General features: G+C 40.0%; 1 protein-coding gene across 11 annotated transcripts in view; it reads right to left on the bottom strand.

Annotated features, from left to right (window-relative positions):
* Positions 1-230: 230 nt before the first annotated feature.
* SEC22C (SEC22 homolog C, vesicle trafficking protein) overlaps positions 231-23,794 on the bottom strand; it is a 40,512-nt gene continuing 16,948 nt past the window's right edge. For 8 of the 11 annotated variants that reach the window (XM_077129689.1, XM_077129687.1, XM_077129682.1 and 5 more), the window contains 6 exons: positions 18,561-18,769; positions 15,118-15,281; positions 11,359-11,538; positions 8,417-8,535; positions 7,047-7,112; positions 231-5,201 (listed from right to left, as the gene is read on the bottom strand). In XM_077129689.1, the coding sequence (XP_076985804.1) occupies positions 5,001-5,201; positions 7,047-7,112; positions 8,417-8,535; positions 11,359-11,538; positions 15,118-15,281; positions 18,561-18,742 (912 nt within the window). In that variant the 5' untranslated portion in view covers positions 18,743-18,769 and the 3' untranslated portion in view covers positions 231-5,000. Of the gene's footprint in view, positions 5,202-7,046; positions 7,113-8,416; positions 8,536-11,358; positions 11,539-15,117; positions 15,282-18,560; positions 18,770-20,535; positions 20,826-22,225; positions 23,028-23,794 lie in introns of those variants that run through there. The other 3 variants (XM_077129686.1, XM_077129688.1, XM_077129690.1) reach the window with 3 other exon arrangements.

Below are 23,794 nucleotides of genomic sequence, written 5' to 3'. Positions count from 1 at the left end.
GAGGCTGCTATTACAGTTTTTCCAAAGTCTTTCCAGGTTTCACGATTGCATTCCAGAGTCTGGGAGTATTGATAGGGAGTATTTGAGCCCCTGCACCTGTCTAGACTTCACCAGACAAGGATCTGAAATTCTCTTCTCCAGGTAACCCCTCCTCCCTCACACCCGGTTCACATCATATCTAAGAAAATGGATCCATAACTTAGAATTTTTCATACAAGTACAAACACACGTTAGTAAACATCTCGGATTTATTTTCCTCCTACTCCTGAAGCCACCTCATTTAATTTATATATACACAGTATATAAATGCTATACAACATTCTGTACATACATGAACACAAGTTTAGGTTTCAGTACTGTGTGAAAGTTTGTTAAAACATATTCATCGTTTCCTCAAATTCGATCCTCATTATTACATGAAAACAGTAAGATGCATATATAACAGAATAGATAGCAAGAATTCAAAGTGAATATTTTTACCCTGGCTAAATCTGCTTCGTACACTCTTAGTAGGAATCCTGGTAAACAAAATAGAATCTTCAGGGGTCAAGTTATACGAATATTTCATTAAATATTTCGGAAGCAACCCCAGAATCATGTAAATATAAGGGTTAAAGAAGATCCTACATACTCAGCACAGATGGAGGAACAGGGAGGATTTGATAATTTCATGCTAAATAAAAGGCGTTGGTGGGCAACAGTTCTGTCATCAGGATACATGGGCAGATGTCTCTCTATCCAGTCATTCCCAGATTTTACTGTAGAGTCTTTCTGTGAAGGTTCCCCTGCCAATGAGGTTTCTCCAGCAACAGAAGTTTGACATCACCATGCCCAGACAGAATCAGAACCCTCCTCATTTTGGTCAGGGAGGGCCCTAAGGTTTAGCCCTACTAGTGGAACTGGACTCCCCGGAGCCTGAAGTAGGCCAAATGCCAAAGGTACCAAGGGCTCTGTGTCTAGGAGGCAGGAGGCAGGTCCAGGGGAGAAAAGGGGGCCTCTATCTTCCTGGAGTAAAAGGATGAGGTCATTATATCATGTACCATAAAATGCACCCCCCCCTTTTTTTTAAGTGCAGATGACATGGTTTTGCTGCCTAAAGCATGCAGAACTTTCCAACATCAGGTGAACTCAAAGCCTCCTCCACACATAAACCATGGATTACCAGTATTCTCCTCTACCATCTCTTCTGACTCTAATAATAGCCTGCATGGGAGCTGGTAGAATTTATCACTATTTTCCAGATGATGAAACTGAGGCTGGAGGGACAGTAAGTGGCTTTTCCTGTCAAATGGGGACAAGTGGATGAGCCATGCCAATCTCCAGGCCTTCTGACCAGCTGATCAGTGCACTCCTTCTCCTGCCTCATCTCTCAAGGGCACAGCTACTCTCTCCCTCTGCCATTAACACTCACCGTGCACAGGTATAATTTCCTTGAACCTATGCAGGATTCTGCACTTGGAATGTAAGCAATGTCAGAGCAGGGATTTGCTGGGCATGTCTGATCTCCATAAACACTTCCAACCCTGTCTGTCCTCACTCGTGCTGGCTGTGCAAGCAGTAGGTTCTCTTATGCTGCACGTTTCAATGAGCGGTCAACTCCCTCAAAGAAATGTGGCCCTGACTGAAGGCACAGTGCGAAGCCCCCACAGGCAAAGGGCAGCTGCTGTCTACCAGGAGACAGAGAGCCCCAGTTCTGATCTCCACCTGTTCCTACTTCCCGGGCACCAAAAGCCAGTCTTGCTGCTGGCTGTTGTTTTTTATTCTGGGCAGTGCTGATCACCAAAGTGCTACTCTGCTCTAGAGACCAGACTCACAGCTGTGTGCTGGAGAGCCTAGGAGCGTCCAGGTGAGTGGCTGGGCTCAATGCAATCTGCGCCCACTCTGAAGCTCTTTCATCTACCTTATTGACTCCAATGAAAAGTGGCTTTCTGGTCCCTCCAGAGACTCCAATTTCAGCCTCTGTGTCCAGGTTTGGATTATATGGAGCAGAGGTAGAAAGAGAAGGAGGAGGCCTGGAGAGTGGGAGCACCTAGGAAAGAATAGAGGAGCTCAAGTTGAGGCTGACAGAAATGAATAAATATTTCCTTTCAGCAGTGCAAATGCCCTTTTTCTCACCCCTTAAAGAACTTTAAAATGTTGGGCCTTGGTTCACAAAGGCATTATCAACAGAGTTCACAGATACCTTGTGTGCAAGCTGGAGAAGCAAAACTGGCAGGCTGTGTTCACAATTACTCACTCTGCACACAGTTGAGCCTCTAATACTGAGAGGAAATACCTTCCCAAATGTGCCCCCCGCTGTCTTCATCCAGGAAAAAGAAACCCAGGCATGTTCCTCACCACAATAAGGCTAGCCTAGTGAAAAGAAAAGCAGATTCTACTTGTTCCCTTTACTAGGACACTTGAGGAAGGGGAAATCCTTTGGGCATTGGACCTTTGGTTGGGAAATCCTAGTCAAGGACACTAAGTCACACTCCTGCCCTGATACAGCATATGGAGCATAACACACTCTGATGCTCAATGATCCTGTAGCATCTGATACCAGAAGGCACTTTAAAGGTTTTGTTTTCAACATTATTCATCTATTTCCAGATCTAAGCTGTGGAGTCATTAGACAGGTAGCATTTAACCACTGGGAAAACCCAGGTACTAGAACAGCAGTGAGTCCACAGGAGAGTGAGAATAACTCCTAGGGTTCAGACCCAGCTTCCTGGCATCTAGGATCACAGAGGGGGCTACAAACCTCCAAGCCTGGGCCAAGCCAACCCTGACTCTGGGATTTCTCTTGGATGAAATCTCTAAAACATCTTTGCTATCACTGTCTCTTCCTTCAGTCAGTCAAGGCTTCTTTCAGCTGGATTTTGGTTAAACAAAGTTTGTCTGGTGATCATTTTGCATTTCCCCTTTTGCTTTGCAAAAGCTAACCTCGAGCCTTACATAGATGTTAACCAATCAAGACCAGATTCAGTGAGTATGGATGACATCTCCACCCATGACTCTGGAGAGGAAGCATACACCAAGAGGCCCTCATCTTCAAGGATCTCTCTTTACTTCTTACTGAATGTGGATCACAGGCTCAGACCCTCCAGATTATTTGGGGGCTACACGGCTACACAGCAGCACCAATACCATACAGGGTTGAAAAGAAAACAATATATTTTTAAGCTGTTTCCATTAGCTTTTAAAGCTCTTTTTGTGCTTCTGACTTAAAAGGATTTTTCTCTCTTCGTGGCTTCTTATTCCATATTATACCTCTTCAAAATCACCTCCCAGAAAGATGAAAAATCCACCTGCTAGAAAATTACATAGATCACTGGAGAAAAGTCAGTGGAGAGACAACTTTGAAGTTTATATCTGAGGATGTTGCTCATAATTTTCATATTCAGATATTTCATGTTTGATTAAAAATAGAAAATTCTATTATAAGAAAATAAAATTACTATGGCAACATTTCCCAGTGCAGTTCCCAATCACATAAACTAGTTTTTCTTCAAGTGCTATCAAAGTAGCTCAATAACAATACACCATCACTCATAACAAAGTACAACTAAATTTCCTAAAATTACATTCCTGCTTTCCTTACCTATTCAATAACACTAACAATGACTTTTAACTTTTAAAATTAACTACCAAAATAGGATTTTTTTTATTTGTCAAGACCACAAAATTCAACCCAAAGTATTCCAGGCAATTGTGGTTGAGTTATTCAGATTCCAGACTTTCACCAAGAAAAAGACAAAGGGCAAACTCCACAAAGGGCCTCCTCAGTGATGCTCGATAACCAAGGCTGAAATTTCTGGAGACCTAAGGGATCTTATTCAGACCTATATTTTGGAAAACTATAATCAACCAATGTTTTGATAATGAGAGAAAGAAAAGTAATTTTCCAGGGCTCAGGGTTAATTATAACTTCATAAAGTTAAAAAAAAAAAGGGGGGGTAACACTGATTTAACACTGGTTCATAAAAGATGAGGCCCTTGATCTAATTAAGACTAGTGGACGTACAGCAGTGAGTAATCTGGAATGCCCTCTGGGATCAGGTACTCAGGATCAAGTGTTCATCATCATTAAAATGACAGGCTCTCAGCCACGAAAAGGCTGATGACAGTAGCAACCCCCAAATGAGTCTGTAAAATCCACTAATCTAAGTCATTCACCTTTTCCAGTTTGTGGCCGATTATAAGAAATCCTGCAACTCTCACTTCTGCTCATGCTTCTAAGTTATGACCCAGTAGTACTGACTACTCAGTTAATTTAAAGATATTCAGAGATACCCTGCAAAAAATACAAAACATTTCTGTATCCACTCTTTAATGCACATTCCCACCACCACAAAAGGTTATATATAAATGATAAACTGAACTTTCTTAAATTTTCTTAGTTTAAGTTTTTTCATTCTAAATGAAGAAAAGTTCAATTTATATCCAAAATATATTTAAATATTTCAAAGGTATCATATCAGACCTAAGTTATCAAAAGATGTAAACAAAATTTATCTAGCTTATGTTTATGAACCATATTTTTAAGTTTTTAATTTACCCTGTACTAACCTTCTTAAAAAACAACCAAGCCACATTTAGACTTAAAAGCTGATTTGGATTTTGAAATGGTTCCTGGGAGACAACTGCCAATTACTAAAACTAGTATTATTGAATCTAGTCGTTTCTTCACCATTCAATTTAAAAGATCAAAATAATTCTGTTCTGATCTTCCTGTAGTGCTCTCTCTGAATGAATCTCTAGATTTTGCTGTCCTAAGTAAATGTGATGAATGGGACATTCTGCAGTAACACTCAACACAAAACCAGGACTGAGGATCAAGAGGTCGTCTTGTGCCTTCAAATGCACTTGTTAAAAATCCCAAATCCTTGGTTTACCAGTCCAGATAAGTTGAAAGGAACTTCAAGAATGGAAACTTGAGGTGAAGTCAAGAAGCAAGAAAGGAAACACTGATTGACCCTCAAAAGAAAATCAAAGGATCCATTCGTCGTCCAGTGTCTCCTTCACACTCCATAGTCAGACTGCTTCTCCTGAAGCTGTCGTGACAGTATCTGATGGGAAGAAAGAAAAGCCACTCCTATGTGGAAAAGGATTTGCCAGAGATTCCTCAGCCCGTGAAGGTACACGTTGCCCAGGCAAATAAAGAGCAGCATAAGCACCACCTTCATCGTCCTGGCTGGACTGTAGAACAGGTACAAATAACACTGAAATGACACCACAAGAGGAGGTCTGGTCAGCAACAAAGAAATGGTCACAGGATCAGAAGCAAGACTCACTTCTCACACACAGCGTAGTTTTTCTGCATGTGCTAGCTTACTAAATTGAATTCATTACACATTAGCTTGGACCTACTGGGTGGGTGTAAGATTGCTGTTACCCACTGAACAAGAGACAACTGGGGATTTAGAAAAGGAAAGTAAAATAGGTATCACAGGAGGAATTAGTGCACAACACTTTAAAAAGGAATTTAAGAAATACAGGCAGAAATGCCAGGCTGTAGGCCACGTGGAATGAAGAGATACAGGTAAGGGGCAGACAGAACAAGTAAGGTTACCCTGACAAGACTGACTAGCCTCCAAATGGAGTTTTCCTTTGGGAAGCAGAAGAGCTGGAGAAACTCTAGCCATGACAGGTGAAAAAGCTTATGAGGGGAAGCCATGCTTTTACTATTCTGGTTTCTCCTGAGCCATAAATACATAGAATACAACTGATCCCAAGCCATTCTCCTTATCACCTCTTCAAAAGCATCTCTAAGTCAGGGAAAGTTCTCAGGGTAGAGGGAAGTATCTGATATTTTGTGTAGGGCTCACAGACAGAAAAAGGGCCACTCTTATTTTGTAAAAGGTGGAAATAGTTTTTTGGTTCAATGTAAAATAAAAGAAAAAAAGCATATTCTCAAACATGAACAACTGACAAAGGCTCAAGTCATAGTGGAGGGAGGGAACTCCTTATCGAAGGAGCTATTCAAGTAGGAATGTAGTTGAAAGAACAAAGTGGAATTGTAAACAATTAGCTGCCCTGAAATGGCTGAAATATAGGTTTTTGGAAATGTCCACTGACAGCATCAAAAGTTTTGGAGACTTGTTTTCTTAAAAATGAGTGTATTTTCAATCTTGGGTTGAAATGTTCTCTTTTTGTGTAATCATGTAATTCTTAAAAAATGAGCCATTCTAGGACATTTGTGAAGGAGACGGTAGGTGCCCTGAGAAAAGGAATTAGAAAAAAACCAAAACCACCTGAAGCATGCAGAGCAAGTACTAAAGTCTTAGGCCATGTGGAGGATGAGGAAAGAGAATTAGAATCAGGTTTCTGCTAGAATTAACTCTGCCTATAGGGGTTTCAAAAGATTCTTTCTATCCCACCCCTTAAATACATAACTTATTTGAAAATAATTATACAATAATCAAAGCCCTCTAATTAATATTCTAATTTTTGTTTCATTTCCGAAGGGCAGATTTGAGTCAGATGTTATTACTATTAGGAACAGCAATTTTTCCACATAAGCTAGTTTTATGTTTAAAAAGACACCTATCCCTAGATGATACTTCTGCTCAATAAGCTCAAGGTAAGACCCTGCCTCACACTAGTCAGAACCAGCCCGACCTCCCTTGCAATCTCATTCCTCCCTTCTTATGGAAGGCCCCAAATTCCTCCACCTCTTGAAATCCTACTCATCTAATTCCTCCCACCCCAGGTGCTGCCACCTCCTCAGTGCTGCTGCCGTGCTCAGCTTTGGGCCATGAGAGCCCTGAGACAGAGGCTATGTCTTAACCAAAATCCAAATTCCTGGTTTCTGTTCTGCTGTTGTCAATTGCCCTGTGTCCTTGGACAAGTGGCTTTCCCCATCTGAGGGCAAAGTTGCTTCTCTGTAAAATGAGAGGATTGGGCAGGATGAGTCTAAGGTCCTTCCACCACAGGCCTGGGATTGTCCATGATTTGAACCAAGACTTTGGTGGAACAAAAACAGGATCCGGAAACTTGCTGATGCTTCCAACAGAAGAATGAAATAAGGTTAAAGGCCCTCGCCAAAGGGTCAACATTTCACCTACCTGGAAAATACAGGCTATGAAAGGAATAAGAAAAGCCAGAATGTTTCCAATTTCCTCATGGGCAACCTAAAGCAGATATGAGGAACACAAGGAAAGGAATAATTAGATGAAAAGAAGCATGAAAGGACATGGAGTACTTTACTCTTCATTAGGTCTGGTATGGTTGATAGTGCTGAATCCCTGACCAGGGGAGACACAAGTTCCTGCCTGTGCCAGCTCGGGGGTTGGCAAGCAACCATTTTCAATGGCCTGGACACACCACGCACTCTCCTGTCTCCTTGTGTCTGTGGTAAGTCCTCAACCTGGAATGCCTGCCAACTCCTCCACCTCTCGAAATCCTACTCATCTAATTGTTTCCACCTCCAGGGGCTGTCACTGCCTCGGTGCTCCTGCTATGCTCTGCTTTGTGCCATGAGAGTCCTGAGGCAGAGACTCTCTCAACCACCATGTTCACCAGAGGCCTGTTTTAGTACAGACACTTAGTAAGTATCATAAACAATGAACTAATGATAAATCATAATAATGAGTAGAAACCATCCCACATACTAGCCAAAGACAGGATGTGGAAACAGGCAGTTACCATGCTTATGACACAGGGCCTGCTGCCATTCTCCAAAAAGGTCAGTCTACACTGGACTCCTGAGGTTCAACATCAGCCATGCTTTGGGCTTTACCTACCACATAATGAGTGTGAGCAATATGGCTCTATCTTTAAAAGGAGTATCTATCTGTTTATGCTGAAAGTGAGTCTATACTTTTTTAAAGCATTTGAAATACTTCAAAATTAATTTTTTTTTTAAAAAGCATTGAAATGGGTGGTATGATGGTGGCTCAGTGGCAGAGTTCTTGCCTGCCATGCTGGAGACCCAGGTTTGATTCCCAGTGCCTGCCCATGCAAAAAAAAAAAACAACAACATGCATTGAAATGAAAATTTGTTTTGAGATGAGCAGGCCAGGAAATGAACTTCCCAGAGATACAGTTATTTAACAAAGACACAGAGAAGGTAGTATCTACATGATATAAACTGACTATGAGGCAACTTTTCCCTCAGAAAAAAAGGAGCCTGCACTGCAAAGTCTGAGAATCAAACTTTTGCCCTGGGTGAACAATCCAGCTCCTAGAGTAAGTCCTGGGGCCCTGTGGTGGTCTGACATCCTTGTAGCAAGTGGTCCTTTTTTCACCAATACCTTTTGGCTTCTTAGAATAACAGAGCTGTTTTCCTATTTGTTCTACTTACTACAAGGATTAAAATCTAAAAAAAAAAAAAAAAAATTAAACCTTGATGCATAATAATCTTATGAATAAAATGTATCCAGATCAGTTTCTTCTGTCATGCACCCTTCAATTTAAACTTTACAGAAATGGTTACCTGTAAAGAATGTTCTGCAAGATGAATTCCACGAATGAGATTCAGAGCTGCACACATGATGTTGAGAATAAGGGAGAGGACACCCAGGGCTGTCACGGGTTCCATTCGGAAATGAGGAGCTTCATAATTAGAAAAAATAAGTGTCTAGTGAAAATAATCTTTATACAAAAGGAAAAATAAACAAAAATATTAACTAGACCTCCACCAGTGTTAGGGTCATTATGCTAAACACAGGATTACAAACATATTAATTTAAATAGGAGCAGAAGTTAGAAGGGGGAGAAAGGCAAGAAATGAAGGACAGAGTGGATCTGAGAATTCGAGGTGCATTTCTTCCAAACAGAGGGGGACCCTCTTTGGGCAAGCACAGGTTTTTCAAGTGCTTACTGTCCTTTCTATTTAAAGCAGTTCTTTTATCCTGGTTCTTAACCAGGATGATTTGGCCTCTCAGGGGACATTTGGCAATGTTGGGAGACAATTTTGGTTGTCACAAATAGGGCAGGTTGCTACTAGCCATCTAGTAGGTAGAGACTAGGGATACTTCCAAATATGCATAGGACATGACAAAGAATTATCTGGTTCAAAATATCAACAGGGCTGAGGATGAGAAGTCTTGATTTAAAACAACTTTTTATGCTACCAGAGAGGACTATGGCTTTACCTATAAACTGGCTGTCAAATTCGGAAAGCATTTTCTAGAGGCTTATAAAAATGCCCCACTTTTTCTGACAAGGACAGCATTTAGTGTCAAGTATGCCTCTACAGTAATTCCCAGAAAATGCAAGTTTTTTTTAAAATTCTAAAATAATTGGGAAGAGGGATAACCTGATTATTTAAGCTACAAGTTGTTTCAGTAACTATAATTAGAACAAATGATCATTTTTCATTAAAGATAATTGATGAAATTGATTCTGATTCACTCTCTCGCTATGCTCTTTTAAAGGTGTCCTTTCTTGCCCTTACATTCCTCCTTTCACACACAGACACACACACACACACAAATATTCAGCTGCAATTCAACTCGTGTCTACTGTTAACGTGTTAATTTCCACAGAGCAATTCAAAATTCCCATTAGAATAGAACACGCTACCTGTAAAGGTTCTAGCCTTGGGATAACAGGGTAAGGCAAATCACAGTAAAATATCTTAGAAAGGTGGGCAAGTTGACACTGTCTGGATTTTTTCCTCTTGTCTAAGTATTTAAAAAACAAAATACATATTACACAAAGATATCCCTATCTTCATATATGGCATAAGGGAGAAGCTTGGGTTCAATTATCCAGCCTTCCTTCTACAAAAATTAAGTTCACCCCCCGCATAAATTAGAACAACTTATCAATTGGCATGAGTGGTAAGAAAGTCAATTCAGGAATTTATTGGTTGAAACAGGTTAAACCAAAACACAACATTAAGCCAAAAACATTCACATTTTTAATATAATACTTGTAAAAATTCAAGCAATGAGCTTAGTATAAAACAGTTAAAATAATGAGACTATGTTATAGTGTAGACAGGTCTGTCTTTCAGAGAAGTATTCAGCTCTTACACCATTCAAGAATTCTTTGCATGTACATATTCATTGTTATTGCTTTAACTGTGTAAACACAGAATGCAAAAAAATTATGCTCAGCTACACGTTAGGCATTGAGTGGCTAAAGGTGTTAATAAGACTCAGTCGCAGGTGCCACAGCACTTGGCAGGTTGCCTGAAATATAAGGAAAATAAAATTCCTACTCTCCCCTGGAGAGAAACTATCTTTCTTTCTTCATTATGTATTGTTCTCTAGTCTTCCTTCTGCTTATTTCAGCTGACAAATACTCTCACTTCTCCCTTCCTCTTACTTGTGTGGAGCAACAGGAAAGTCTCCAGAGGTCAGGTGAATGTCTGACACTGGTTTAAGGCATCCAAATGTCAGACCCCTCCATCACCATCCACATGATGTTTAAGCTGTTTCAGAGAAAGTCTAGATTTGCACTTAACTTCCCAAATCAAAGTGAAAGTTGAGTGTCTATCCATATAGGATCACCAGTGAGGCGCAGTCACACAAAATTTCCAAAGTAGCATCTTTGTGGGCCATCTTCTCTACCTCCTCAGGTTGACAAGGCAACATGATTCTTTAAGTATCTAGTCTCTTCTAGACTAGCTCATGTTGATAAATTGTGTAAGGGACAAGAATAAAATCTGGAAATGGAATTTGGTGACCACATACATACATATTCACATACAATCACTCATTGTTACATCAAACATTTCTTTCTAAATAAACATATGAATAAAAAGCTAAATTATCTTTATCACATAGATGTGATCACATCTATGCACACCTCATTCTTCAGGTAAGGACTCTGAGATCCACAGGGGGAGAAGGATGAGCCCCAGGTCTTGTGAGGGCCAGACAGTAGGAGCACTAGAAGCCCTGGCTCTGGCCACGGCGCCAAGACTGTGAACACCACAGCCCTCCCTTCAACAAGGAGAGGAGTGGTTTCTTGGCGGCATTTGGGGCCAAGAAACTGCAATACTTCACTAAGTGATGAGATAAGGATTCACTGTCAAAGAAAACATATGTACATAAATAGAGAGAGAGAATCCACAAATTTGTACAATTCAATAAGTAACTTCCACCAGAAGAGAACAACCCCTTTGCAACATTTAAACCTGTAGACTTCACCTTGGTTAAGAGAACAACCTGCCAAGTCACTCCTTAACTCCTGATGAAGATTTTCATCATAAGAGTAGCCTCCCTTCAGACCAACCCACTGCGATACTAGTATTTTTATAACAGCCACCTCAAAATAGTTTCAGTCCATATTTTCCCCACATATTTTAGACATATTATGTATCCCACCCCCAAAATTCCCTAGTTAGAAAAAAAATCAACATTCATTTGAAATGCATAAAACCACCTCATCTTCATCAACATCAGAGAATAACAGGCAATTTACCAGGCTCTAAATGCATCTGCATGTGGCCGTTCATTATTCCATTTGCCACATCTGTGTCCTCCAGAGTAAGAATCACTGGAGGCTTGAATGCGAGCTCCTCCTGGATTTTTTCCAGGCTGCTCTCCATCTGAGAGGAACTTACATAGTTAAAATGCCATTTCACTTTCTGAATGATGCTGTCTGAAAAAAGAGAGCAACATAAGTTGCGCATTTTCATCAGAATGAATGTTATAAACAATACACGCAGAATGAAGTTCACATTTCTAAGAAAGCTAATACATCAGCCAGATTCTAAAGGGGCTAAAAGTCAAATCGTTGTTATATATCAACACATTAGTCTGATCAATCTCTCCAGAGCAGGATAATTTAAATTGGATAGACCAAGTAAAATACGCAATTTAGGCATTAAGGAAACCTCAGTAAAGAGGAAATCAGGGTGACAGGAGTTTCCATCTTAGCTCAGCCACTACTGATAGCATGATCCCAGGCAAATCACAGAATACTTCTAAGCTTGAAAATTGGTGATTCCTGACCTGATTATCTTGAAAAAAAAAAGACTTGTGAGAAAAAAACTGCAAATGAAAGTGAATATTTTGTGTAATATACTATTATATTATATATTTGAAATGTTTGGCTTTAATTCTTTTTTTAGTATTAATCCATTAACAAGTCTTAAACATTTAAAGTTTCATATATATTAGCAAAGCAAAATCATGTATAATCCTAATATCAATGTACTTTTACTTATTTTCTATTCCCACTCATTAATGATGCTGGGAAAGGATAGGCTATGCCTACTTAAAATTAGGCCTAAGAGTCACCCCCAGAGAACCTCTTTTGTTGCTCAGATGTGGCCTATCTCTCAGCCAACACAGCAAGCAAACTCACTGCCCTCCCCCTCTCTACATGGAACATGATTCCCAGGGGTGTAAACCTCCCTGGCAGAAATCCTAAAATGAGCTGGGACTCAGCATCAAAAGATTGAGAAAACCTTCTCGACTGAAAGAGAGAAGAGAGAAATGAGACAAAATAAAGTTATCAGTGGCTGAGATTTCAAACAGAGTCAAGAGGTTATCCTGGAGGTTATTCTTACGCATTATATAGATATCCCCTTTTTAGTCTAAGGTGTATTAGAGAGACTAGAGAAAAGTGCCTGAGACTGTAGAGCTGTGTTCCGGTGGCCATGTTTCTCAAAGATGATTGTATAATGATACACCTTTCGCAATGTGACTGCGTGACTGTGAAAACCTTGCGTCTGATGCTCCTTTTATCTACCTTATCGACAGATGAGTAAAACATATAGATTAAAAACAAATAAATAATAGGGGAAAAATGTTAAAAAAAAAAAAAGAATAGATGGATACATGGGGAAAATGTACCTATTGTAAACTATGAACTATGGTTAACAGTAATATTTTAATATTCTTTCATTAACAGTTAACAAATGTATCATACCAATATCATCGGTCAATGGGTAGGGGTGGAGATAAGGGGTATGGGAGGATTTGGGTTTTATCTTTAATTTTTATTCCTTTCTAGAGTAATGAAAATGTTCCAAAATTGATCATGTGGATGTATGCACAACTATGTGATGATACCGTGAGCCAGTGATTGTATACTTCAGCTGGTCTGTATGGTGTGTGAGTGTATCTCAATAAAACTGTATTTAAAAAAAAGGATTCTACAGTTGCCATATGCAATAAAATAAAGTTTGTTACTTATGTTGTTCAAATAAATAAATAAATAATGATTCTGGGGAGGGGTCTTTTGTAAGATCAAGCACACAGTTTTGGGAGGAAGGTACTTGCAGAGACGAGGGGAGAGAAGAGTGTAAGACCAGCCAGCTCCAAATCAAACATCATCCCAGAGATGCTGTAGTTCTGGCTGACTGAGGCAGCATGCCCCCTTCATAGGCAGAAGTGGGGCTGAGAACAGCAGTCTGATTAGGGCCTCACAGGGAAATTTGGGTGGAATTCTCAGTCTGTATCATTGGTCTTCCAGGCTGAAGCCTGCACACCAGGTGATACCAAGAGGGTGCTGGCCTCATCCCTGATGAATCAGCCTGTGGATCTCATAAGAGAATGTGATATTATAGCAGTGTTTTCCAGAAAGCCTAAGCAGCAACCCTTCCTGGCACTGGCTCTGCACCTGAACATGTATACTAACTGCTGCTATTCCCTTGTTCAAGCATCACAGACAGAGCAGCTGTTTACACAGAGACCACATAATGTTTCCCAACTTCCACCTCTACCTCTGTTCTTCCAGGAGCTCAAAATGATTTAAGTCACATCTGAGAGAAACAGAGCACAGGTATGATTATCAAGCTATATTCCATAGCCCCTAAGCCTCTCTCTACAAAGTTTCTCTGGCAACACCTGAAAAAGAGTTACCCTTTTCTACAGCAGCGCTTCTCAAACCTCTGTGTGAAGGACCATGTTTTTCTTATTTCCAAACTGTTGCACACTGATACTTTTACAAAATACAATAAAAAAAAATCACAGCAATGTCAAATTGCTATAAGAATTTCGAAATATTTATTCTCACTTTATATACTTATCTAATTATGGAAGGACAAGTTTTGCATATCTCCCTTTGAGGAGTTCTTCTCTAGAGTAGGGATTGGCAAACTTCATCTTAAATGAAGATATAAATATTTTAGGCTTGTTGGCCAAATGGTCTCTGTTGCAACTATGCCAATCTACCATTAAAGGGCAAAAGCAGTCACGGACCACACTTAAAATAATGAGAATGACTGTGGTTCCACCTTATTTAAAAAAATATGTGAATATCTCTCTCTAACCCAACTCGGCAGGTGAAGCTACCGCCCTCCTCCCTCATGGGGATATGACTCCCAGGGGTGCAAATCTCCCTGGCAATGTGGGACATGACTCCTTGGATGAGCTGGGACCTGGCATCATGGGATTGAGAAAGCCTTCTTGACCAAAAGGGGGAAGAGAAAAATGAGACAAAATAACACTTCAGTGGCTGAGAGATTTCAAACAGTCAAGAGGTTCTCCTGGAGGTTATTCTCACACATTATATAGGTATCCCTTTTTAGTTTATGGTATATTGGAATGGCTGGAGGGAAGTACCTGAAACTGTTGAGCTGTGTTCCAACAGCCTTGACTCTTGAAGATGACTGTATAATGATAACAGTTTTTACAGTGACAGTGTAATTGTAAAAACCTTGCATCTGATGCTTCTTTTATCCAGGGAATGGACATAAGAGTAAAAAAATATGGATAAAAAATAAATAAATAACAGGAGTGATAAGGGATAAAATAAATTGGTCAATGAGACGGAGGGTTAAGGTGTATGGTATGTAAGAGTTTTTTCTTTTTATTTCTTTTTCTGGAGTGATGCAAATGTTCTAAAAACGATTGTGGTGATTTACATAAAACTATGTGATGATATTGTGAGTCACTGATGGTACACCATGTATGGACTGTATATGTGTGAAGATTTGTCAATAAAAATATTTAAAACAAACAAACAAAAACAGATAGCTAGCCTGTGGGCCATAGTTTGTTGAACCCTGTTATAGAGGGCTGTGGGGGGAACCTACCTAACTTGCCCCCATGCTCTGGAGATAAGAAAAACTGCAGTATTAAATTTCAATTGCTATGAAATTTTAGGGTACTAGGCTGTTCTTCAGTGAAGTGTTATTACAACTCTGATGATTTTCCTTAATAGTCAAAGCCTTTAAGTCTTACACATATAACACTGGAGGAGAAAACAAATATGAAAAGGGTTACACACCAAATTCAAGAAAGGCGTATGGCCTGGAGGCTAAACCAATGCAGGTAATGTCATAGGAAGCTGTGAATTCCCACCAAAGTGTCTCCAAGAAGCAGAAAGCCATGGCTGCTGGACACCGGCAGGAGCAGATAGCCATGCAGGCCACATCCCCCATAGAAGAAAAACTGAAACAAAAGAGTAACATGGACATTACCAGGCAATAGACCCATGTGTACTTCCATCCTACATGCAGACAAAACCTGGGATCTAAGCTGCACTCGCTTGGCCTTGAACAATCCTATAGCTGTTTTCTGCATATATATTGTCTAGACCTATTCTCAGTTCTGTGTCTTTCTTATACTTCCTCTTTTTTTTTTTTTTTTTTTTTTTTTTTTTTTTTTTAAGGAAAGACAGAGAGAAGGAAGGAAGGATAGAAGGAAGGAAGGAAGGAAGAAAGGGAAACATTTTTAAACATTTTCTTGTTTTATTGTATTCTGTTTCTCCGTTTTTGTTACATGGGCTGGGGCCGGGAATCGAACCGAGGTCCTCCGGCATAGCAGGCAAGCACTTTGCCCGCTGAGCCACCGCGGCCCGCCCTCTTATACTTCCTCTTACATGTCTAGCAGCATTAGATACTGATCATGCAAGATGCTTCTTATTTATTCATGAATGAGAGATGTGTGTTCCTTTGGGGAAACTGGCCTCAGACTTTTGTGCATCTATTGAGAAAAACGTTTTTGCTTCTTGAATCTACATCAAATAGATTTTCTAATGTTAATTCATCCTGGCACCCTGAAATAAACCCTTCTTAGTTGTGAATTTATACATATTCATACACATATGACTGCAAAATTTACTTTGCCAATTTTTTTTTCTTTTTTTTTGCATAGGCAGGCACCGGGAATCGAACCTGGGTTCCAGGTCTCTGGCATGGCAGGCGAGAACTCTGCCTGCTGAGCCACTGTGGTTAGCCCCCTGTCAATGTTTTAATTAGGACTTTTGTGTCTATGCTAAGTAAGAATGGCCTATAATTTTTCTTTCTTGTACTACCTTCATCTAGTTGTGATATTAGTTTATTCTGGTCTCATAATATGAATGTGAGGATTTTCTTCTTTTCCTACTGCTTTTCAGATTGTTACAATATTCTCTCAAATTCTGGGGGCTTTGCATCTCCTACTTTTGGTGTCTACGGACTCCCACTCATTGTGGAACATTTCCTTTTGTGTTTTGTCATTTTTTACTAAGAGTTCATCATTGTGAAACTTCTTTTTTTCTGTAAAAATTCCTCAAGGCTTGAGTTGTGGCCCACTTCTTTCAGAGTAATTCTGCATTTGCTTTGCCCAGCTACTCCAGGAGTGTCATCATTCTGGGAACCATACTGATGTTTGAACCCCGGCTTGGGAGTTCCCAGACCTTGGGGAAATTAAATTCAATTTCTAACCCTATAGGAGGCACGGGAACAGGATTTAGTTTCTTAGATGAGATTTTATTTTTCCTTTCTATTCAAAGCCAGGGCTACCCCTTTTATCAGTGGGAAGACTATTTTTCACTTCTCATCACTTTACTAGGGCTGCAGCCTGAAAAGAATTCTTCCCTTTATGCATGCATGGATCTCAGTTTCAACACTCTACCTTCCCTAGATCCAAAGGTCTCTCCACTCATGGATGCTAAAATTCAAACCCCAAGTTTACTTAATGATTACCCTAGAGCCTCACATCAGCTCACACCTGCCCCCTTTCACTCTGGTACTTGGGGATTTCTTTCTCGTAAGCTTAGCTATTACACTTAAAAGAATTTTTTATATTTATTTACCCACATTGCTGGGTATTTCTGGGAGAGGGATTTTTAGGTTATACTGATTATCATCTTATTGTAACCAGAAGTCTCTATATAAAAACTTTTCAATAAAAAAAAAAGGATGGCCTTTCTTCTTATAAAAAGAATGCTCTAAAAGGGCCTAAGTTTATCTAGGATGGAGACATTTCCATAAGAAAGACAACCCTTAAATATATTTAAAACAAAACAAAACAAAACAATTATGGCATGGCTAACCTGTAAGAAAAGAAAGCCTCAGTCATCCTCTGTGAAAATAATGATAAGTAGTTAACTCAAAATAAATATGAGACCATTTTATCCCTCCCTTCAAAAACTACTAAAGTGCCCAGCATTTCACTATGAAGTCAGAGACTTCTTTCTTCTGTGAAAAATAGCTCTTAACAGAGAAAAGGTTTCCTATGTGAGATGTGGCACAAAACTCCTATAGAATGTTAGTTGATCACAGCACAATGAGGAAGGGATCATCAAGGAAGTAGCTTTAGGCACCCAGAGAAAGGCGCCTCAGATGTGGGAAGAGGCACCCCTGCCTTTGCTTCTGAGCCCCAGGGCACACCAGAGTGGTAGCTACACGTGCCAGCTGGCTGCCAGGGCCCCCTTTCAAGCCATAGCCCTTCTGGCAGAGGTTTGGACATTTCCTTTTATTTTTGAGATTCTGAGGTTTAATCTCCCTAAAAGGACCCAACTTAACAGACTGCCTAGAAATTTACCATTCAGGGAGAGCAAGAGACTTGATAAGGAAGGGCCTAAACTGGAAAACATAGATATAAAATCTGTAACAAGCCACATTTCAAAGCCTGTCTCACTCCTGGGCCCTCCATCAAATGACCTGCTTCTTGTGCTGAGTTATCCTAGAGCAGGAAACAATATAATACAACAATGAGGAACAGGCCTTGGGGCTTGATTGTCTGGATTCAAACCCTAGTTTCACTGCTTACTAACAGTATAAACTTAGGTAAGATGCTTAAACTCAGTTTCCTCTCCTTTAAAACAGGTGTAATACTATTAACTACCTCAAAAACCACTTAAAGCACTGAGAATAGTACCTGGTATATAGAAAGCACTCAAAAATACGAGCTATTATTATAATAATTATTGTAATCACTGACTTTGACTCCCATTGGAACAGTTTTCTCATGTATTATATTCAGTTATACATGTCTTTTGTTCCCTCTCTTCTCAAAGGACCCAATCTTACTCATTTTTCACTCCTTTGCTCCTGTAACATATCAAATGTAAAAAAAAAAAAAGAACCACTATAAGTGAAGTGTTTTAATTTTCTTTGCCTCTCATTTTTGTTCTTTTCCCTCCCCTACACTATAAGCTAATATTACCTCCCTCCTCACCTTTTTCTCCTCCCTTGCAACTAAGTGGGGATAAAATCTCCTAAACTAAAGGCATAAAAGCTGCTTGAACACGGGTCTCCCAATGTTAAAGCACTTAGCTAAGAGAAAGGCAGGATGTGGAACAGCAATACTTAAAGCTCTAAGAAATCCACTTTTTCCTTGATTCTGTCTGATGCCACGGCTACTTTTAGAACACAATGCCATCAGCATAATGTTACCTCAACAGGTAGTTAAAAGTGACCCAAATTTTGCTGATATTCTGGAAAAGTGAATATGCTCGCTTACTGTATGCTGAGATCATGTCCTTCTGCAGAACCTCGACCTGGGTACTGGGGCAGACGCAAGGCTAATGTTTTAAGCCGTCTCCTGCATTCCAGGAAGTCTTGGGTGTGATGAAAGTCAGTGGAGGCTGAGAGGGGCAGTCCATCCCTCACCCGTACTACACAGGCAAAAAGGATCATGGACATGGTCCACAAGAGAAGTCATGAGGACACCTGAGGAAAGCAAAGATACCTTGTTACTGAGAGCCAGGTGATGGTGGCAGAGAAACCTTCCCCTTGAAAAGCTCACCCTGGCTTGTTTCATCTCACCCGCATTATAATTACAAATGCTGCTTTTATTTCTCTTCCCTCTACTGCTATGTCACTCCCAATTTCCTTCCCTTAATTATCTTCTCTGATGGTTTCCAATTGACTTGTCATCCACCTCTTTCTCTTCACTAATGAATGTCTCCCTTCTCCAGAACTGAACCAACCAGGATGAGGGAGAAAAGAAAAGAGAAATAAAGGAAGTAGGACCAGAAGTGCTCAGGAGCCATAGCAGTCACAATAAAGAGACACAGGTAGCAAGACGGCCCTAAAGGACAGGAAGCATCTAACACTGAAGCAGCAGGGATTGGGGTGTGCAGACTTTTATAGGTCACCCAGGCAGGTCAGGTGCTGAGCAGTTTAAATGACATGTCTTCCCTTGCAGGAAGATGGAAAGGTTGGAGGGATTCTGAGCATCTAACCTAATTGTGGTAGCAAGGAGAGCAGAAGATAAAAATGGAACTGAAAGAGTTATATCTTTCTGAATTTCTGCCAATGTATGATACAGAGCCAGTCTTAAAAATGATGACTAGGCTCCTACAGATTGCTGAAGGAGGCCATTTAGAAATGATATTACGGTAAGAACTAAGTATTTATTCATGATATATGAGCACCATTAAGAATGAAAAGGAAACAGATCTGAGACTTCATGGTATCGATAATAAGTTAGAAAAAGGTACTTATTGAGTTACGTACAGATTTGCAGCAGCTCAGCCATCAGAGCATGAGCTGGGTTTCAGCCTCCATCAGTTAATTCCATGTAGGGACTGTACATCTGAATGTGGCAGCCCTGTGACTGGGGATTAGTGAGGGAGCCAATGCAGCTTTAACGTGTCTCTCCACGTGTCCACACATTCTGTTTCACAGATCCTGTCAGGTCCCTTTAGCAGGATGACCATCAATGGACCTTTCTTCCAAAGAACTCTAGGGGTGTAACCTTATCTGGAATACCAATTCTTTCGAGCGGCAGAAAAGGTACCCCTGGGGCACACACTACTCTCTTCACCTCTGTGCTTACGTAATACATAGTTTTTGCTTTCGTCTGTGGTGCCACTCTCCCAACCTCCCCCACTCAAATCCTTCCTCTACTCTCAAGGTCTGTCTCAAATCCATCCTCTCCATGAAAGGTTACCAGACTTGCCAAGCTGGAGGTACTTTCTTCCGCCTCTAAACTCCCAGAGAAACTACCTCTTTGTTCTTTATTTTACTGATTTATTATTTCTACTACCTAAGTGTATATTCCTAGAATAAAGACTAAATCTGAAATAAATGAATGATTATTTCTATTTTAAACACGTAGAAACTGCAGTGGCATAAGAACACAAAGAAGCAAAAAGAAAAATTAATCTACCAACCAACACATCCCCCATAGTCCATTTGTCCCACTTTCCCACAACTTCCTTTGGGGAGTAAAAATGTGAAAAGCCCCAGGAAAAATATAGAAATATTCTGAATGTCCCTAACATTCATGAGTACCTTCTCATTTCAACCACTCCTGGTAAAATGAAAATATTTTCCCAAAATTTGGTTTCTATTTCTAAAAGCCATTATAACTTTATGAGTCACCCAAATTATACGTAACATATTTAAATTTCAAACTAACAAGTGAGTTAAGAAGTTCTAAAGTCAATTTTAAAGGAATCTTGCGTTCTAATTTTTCTCCTAAATTTTACCATCCCTGGAGAATGGAAAATCTGCTGAGACTCATGTTCCAGAGTGGACCTCTCCTGCCCCCTTTGGAACTCAGCTCAACTGTCATCTCCTCAGGGCAGTCTCCTGACTTTTTCACAGATATCATTCCTCTGTTGTGTGCTCTGGTAGAGCCATGTCCCTCTCCCTTGCATGACTGTATTATCACATATGATTTTTACTCAACATTTTATCTTTTATTGCCTTCATTTGTCTGAAATCCTGTGAGAACAGGAACCACGCTTACCAGTATATGCTCCTACCACTGAGCATGACGTCTGGCATTTAGTAGACTCAAACAATGAATAAATGAAAGAATAAGTACATGTTTTAGAAAAACTGAGATGATGTGGTAGAGTCAACATAAATTAACTTTTATAGGAAGTTATTAGGAAAAAAATAGGAAAAAAATTAATAGGAAAAAAATTCTAATCCTATAGTATTTTGAGAATGAGTTAGAAGGATGCTTGAATTATTTTTCTGGAGGTAGCATCAAGCCACACCAGTACAACTGGCCCCTGACCTCTGTGCAACTATTCCTTACCTCCACCACCATCAACACTGCCCCCAAGAATGCCTTCTTCACTGAGCTCATACCTCTCTGTCCCTTATACTCAGGTACATGCAGGTACACATCACACCTATAAATTACTAAGTTCTTAGCACGACTGGAAGGGACAAACCAATTGTCAGAAGGCACTGGGGATTGAGACCAGCCAGTGCTGAGACCTTTAGCACCAAAAAAAAAAAAAAGAAAGCAGGGGATAGGGATATGAAGGTTAACTCCACTATCTTCCATACTTTTGTGAATGAAATATTTAATTTAAAAAATATTTTTAATAGAATTACAAAGCCCTGACGAAGACAGGGGTAGGGGAGCAACAAGATCAATTTCAGACCATGGCTTAAAGTCTAAACCATACTCCCAAAAACTGTCTTAAATTGAGATAAATGGACACTAAAGCCAGAAGAAAATACAATGAGTCCATGAGATTCTGAGAGTCAGAGACAGGAGAGAACCATCCCAGGCAAAATAAGAAAGATAATTTTGAGGGTACAGAGTAAATCAGATGCTCTTTGTGGTAGTTAGGTTCAGGTGTCAACTTGGCCAGGTGAAGGTGCCTAGTTCTAGTGCTATGGACATGAGCCAATGGCATGTGAACCTCATCTGTTGCTGATTACATCTGCAGTTGACTAGGAGGTGTGTCTGCTGCAATGAATGATGTTTGAGTTAATTGGCTGGTGCTTAAATGAGAAAGCGCAACATAGCACAGCCCAAGCAGCTCAGAATATCTCATCTCAGCACTCACAGCTCAACCCAGGCCTTTGGAGATTGTGCTGGTTTGAAAGGATGTATGTGCCCTAGAAAAGCCATGTTTTAATCAAAATCCCATTTCATAAAGGTAGAATAATCCCTATTCAATACTGTATGTTTGAAACTGTAATCATATCATCTCCCTGGAAATGTGATTTAATCAAGAGGTTGTTAAACTGGATTAGGTGACGACATGTCTCCACCCATTTGGGTGAGTCTTGATAAGTTTCCGGAGTCCTACAAAAGAGGAAACATTTTGGAGAATGGGAGATTCAGAGAGAACAGAGATTGCTGCAGCACCACGAAGCAGAGAGTCCATGAGCCAGCGACCTTTGGAGATAAAGAAGGAAAATACCTACCAGGGAGCATCATGAAACCGCAAGCCAGGAAAGAGAGCTAGCAGATGACACTGTGTTCACCATGTGCCCTTCCAGTTGAGACAGAAGCCCTGACTGTGTTAGCCATGTGCCTTCTTACTTGAGAGAGAAACCCTGAACTTCATCAGCCTTCTTGAATCAAGGTATCTTTCCCTGGATGGATGCTTGTGATTGGACATTTCTATAGACTTGTTTTAATTGGGACATTTCCTCACCCTTAGAACTGTAAACTAGCAACTTATTAAATTCCCTTTTTAAAAGCCATTCCGTTTCTGATATATTGCATTTTGGCAGCTAGCAAACTAGAACAGAGATGCAGAAAGGAATCACCCCGGGGAAAGCCGTTGGAACCCAGAGGCCTGCAAAGAAGGCCAGCAGAGATTACCTTGTGCCTTCCCAGGTAAGAAAGAACCTCAGTTGAAAGTTAGTTGCCTTTCCTCTGAAAAACTATATATTTTTAACTAAATAAATCCCTTTTATTTAAAGTCAATCCAGATAGGTCAAGTCTACTTAAAATTTAGGCCTAAGAGTCACCCCCAAGAGAGCCTCTTTTGTTGCTCAGATGTGGCCTCTCTCTCCAGCCAATATGATGAGCAGTCTCACCACCCTCCCCCTCTCTGTGTGGGACATGATTCCCAGGGGTGTGGACCTTCCTGGCAACATGGGACAAAGATCCTGGAATGAGCTGAGACTCAGCATCAAAGGACTGAGAAAAACCCTAGAATGAGCTGAGAATTAACATCAAGAGACTGAGAGAACCTTCTCGACCAAAAGGGGGAAGAGTAAAATGAGACAAAGTGTCAATGGCTGAGAGATTCCAAACAGAGTCGAGAGGTTATCCTGGAGGTTATTCTTACGCATTAAGTAGATAACACCTTGTTGTTCAAGATGTAGTGGAGAGGCTGGAGGGAATTGCCTGAAAATGCAGTGCTGTGTTCCAGTAGCCATGTTTCTTGATGATGATTGAACAATGATATAGCTTTCACAATGAGATTCTGTGAATGTGAAAACCTTATGTCTGATGCTCCTTTTAGCTACTATATCAACAGAAGAGTAGAACATATGGAATAAAAATAAATAATAGGGGGAACAAATGTTAAAATAAATTCAGTTTGAAATAGTGGTAAATGAAATCGAAGGGTAAGGAGTATGGTACGTATAGTTTTTTTTCCCTCTATTATCATTTTATTTCTTTTTCCATTGTCTTTTTATTTCTTTTTCTAAATTGATGCAAATGTACTAAGAAATGATGAATATGCAACTCTATGATGATATTAAGAATTACTGATTATATATGTAGAATGGAATGATTTCTAAATGTTTTGTTTGTTAATTTTTTTTAATTAAAAAAAAAAAGCCAATCCACCTCTGGTGTGTTGCATTCTAGCAGCTAGCAAACGAAAACACTCTCCTAAGGGACAACAGTATGCATTTATTCCAACTGTCAAACCCAAAATATCCTCGACTGGCTGACAATCCATTTCCTGAACGAATATATGAATCTAGCAGTATCTTTATGGAATGTCTACTATGGGACAGATATTGTGCTAA

This window comes from Tamandua tetradactyla, chromosome 15, assembly GCF_023851605.1.
Source record: "Tamandua tetradactyla isolate mTamTet1 chromosome 15, mTamTet1.pri, whole genome shotgun sequence".
Lineage (NCBI taxonomy): Eukaryota > Metazoa > Chordata > Mammalia > Pilosa > Myrmecophagidae > Tamandua > Tamandua tetradactyla.
This window is presented reverse-complemented; position numbering and strand designations above follow the sequence as displayed.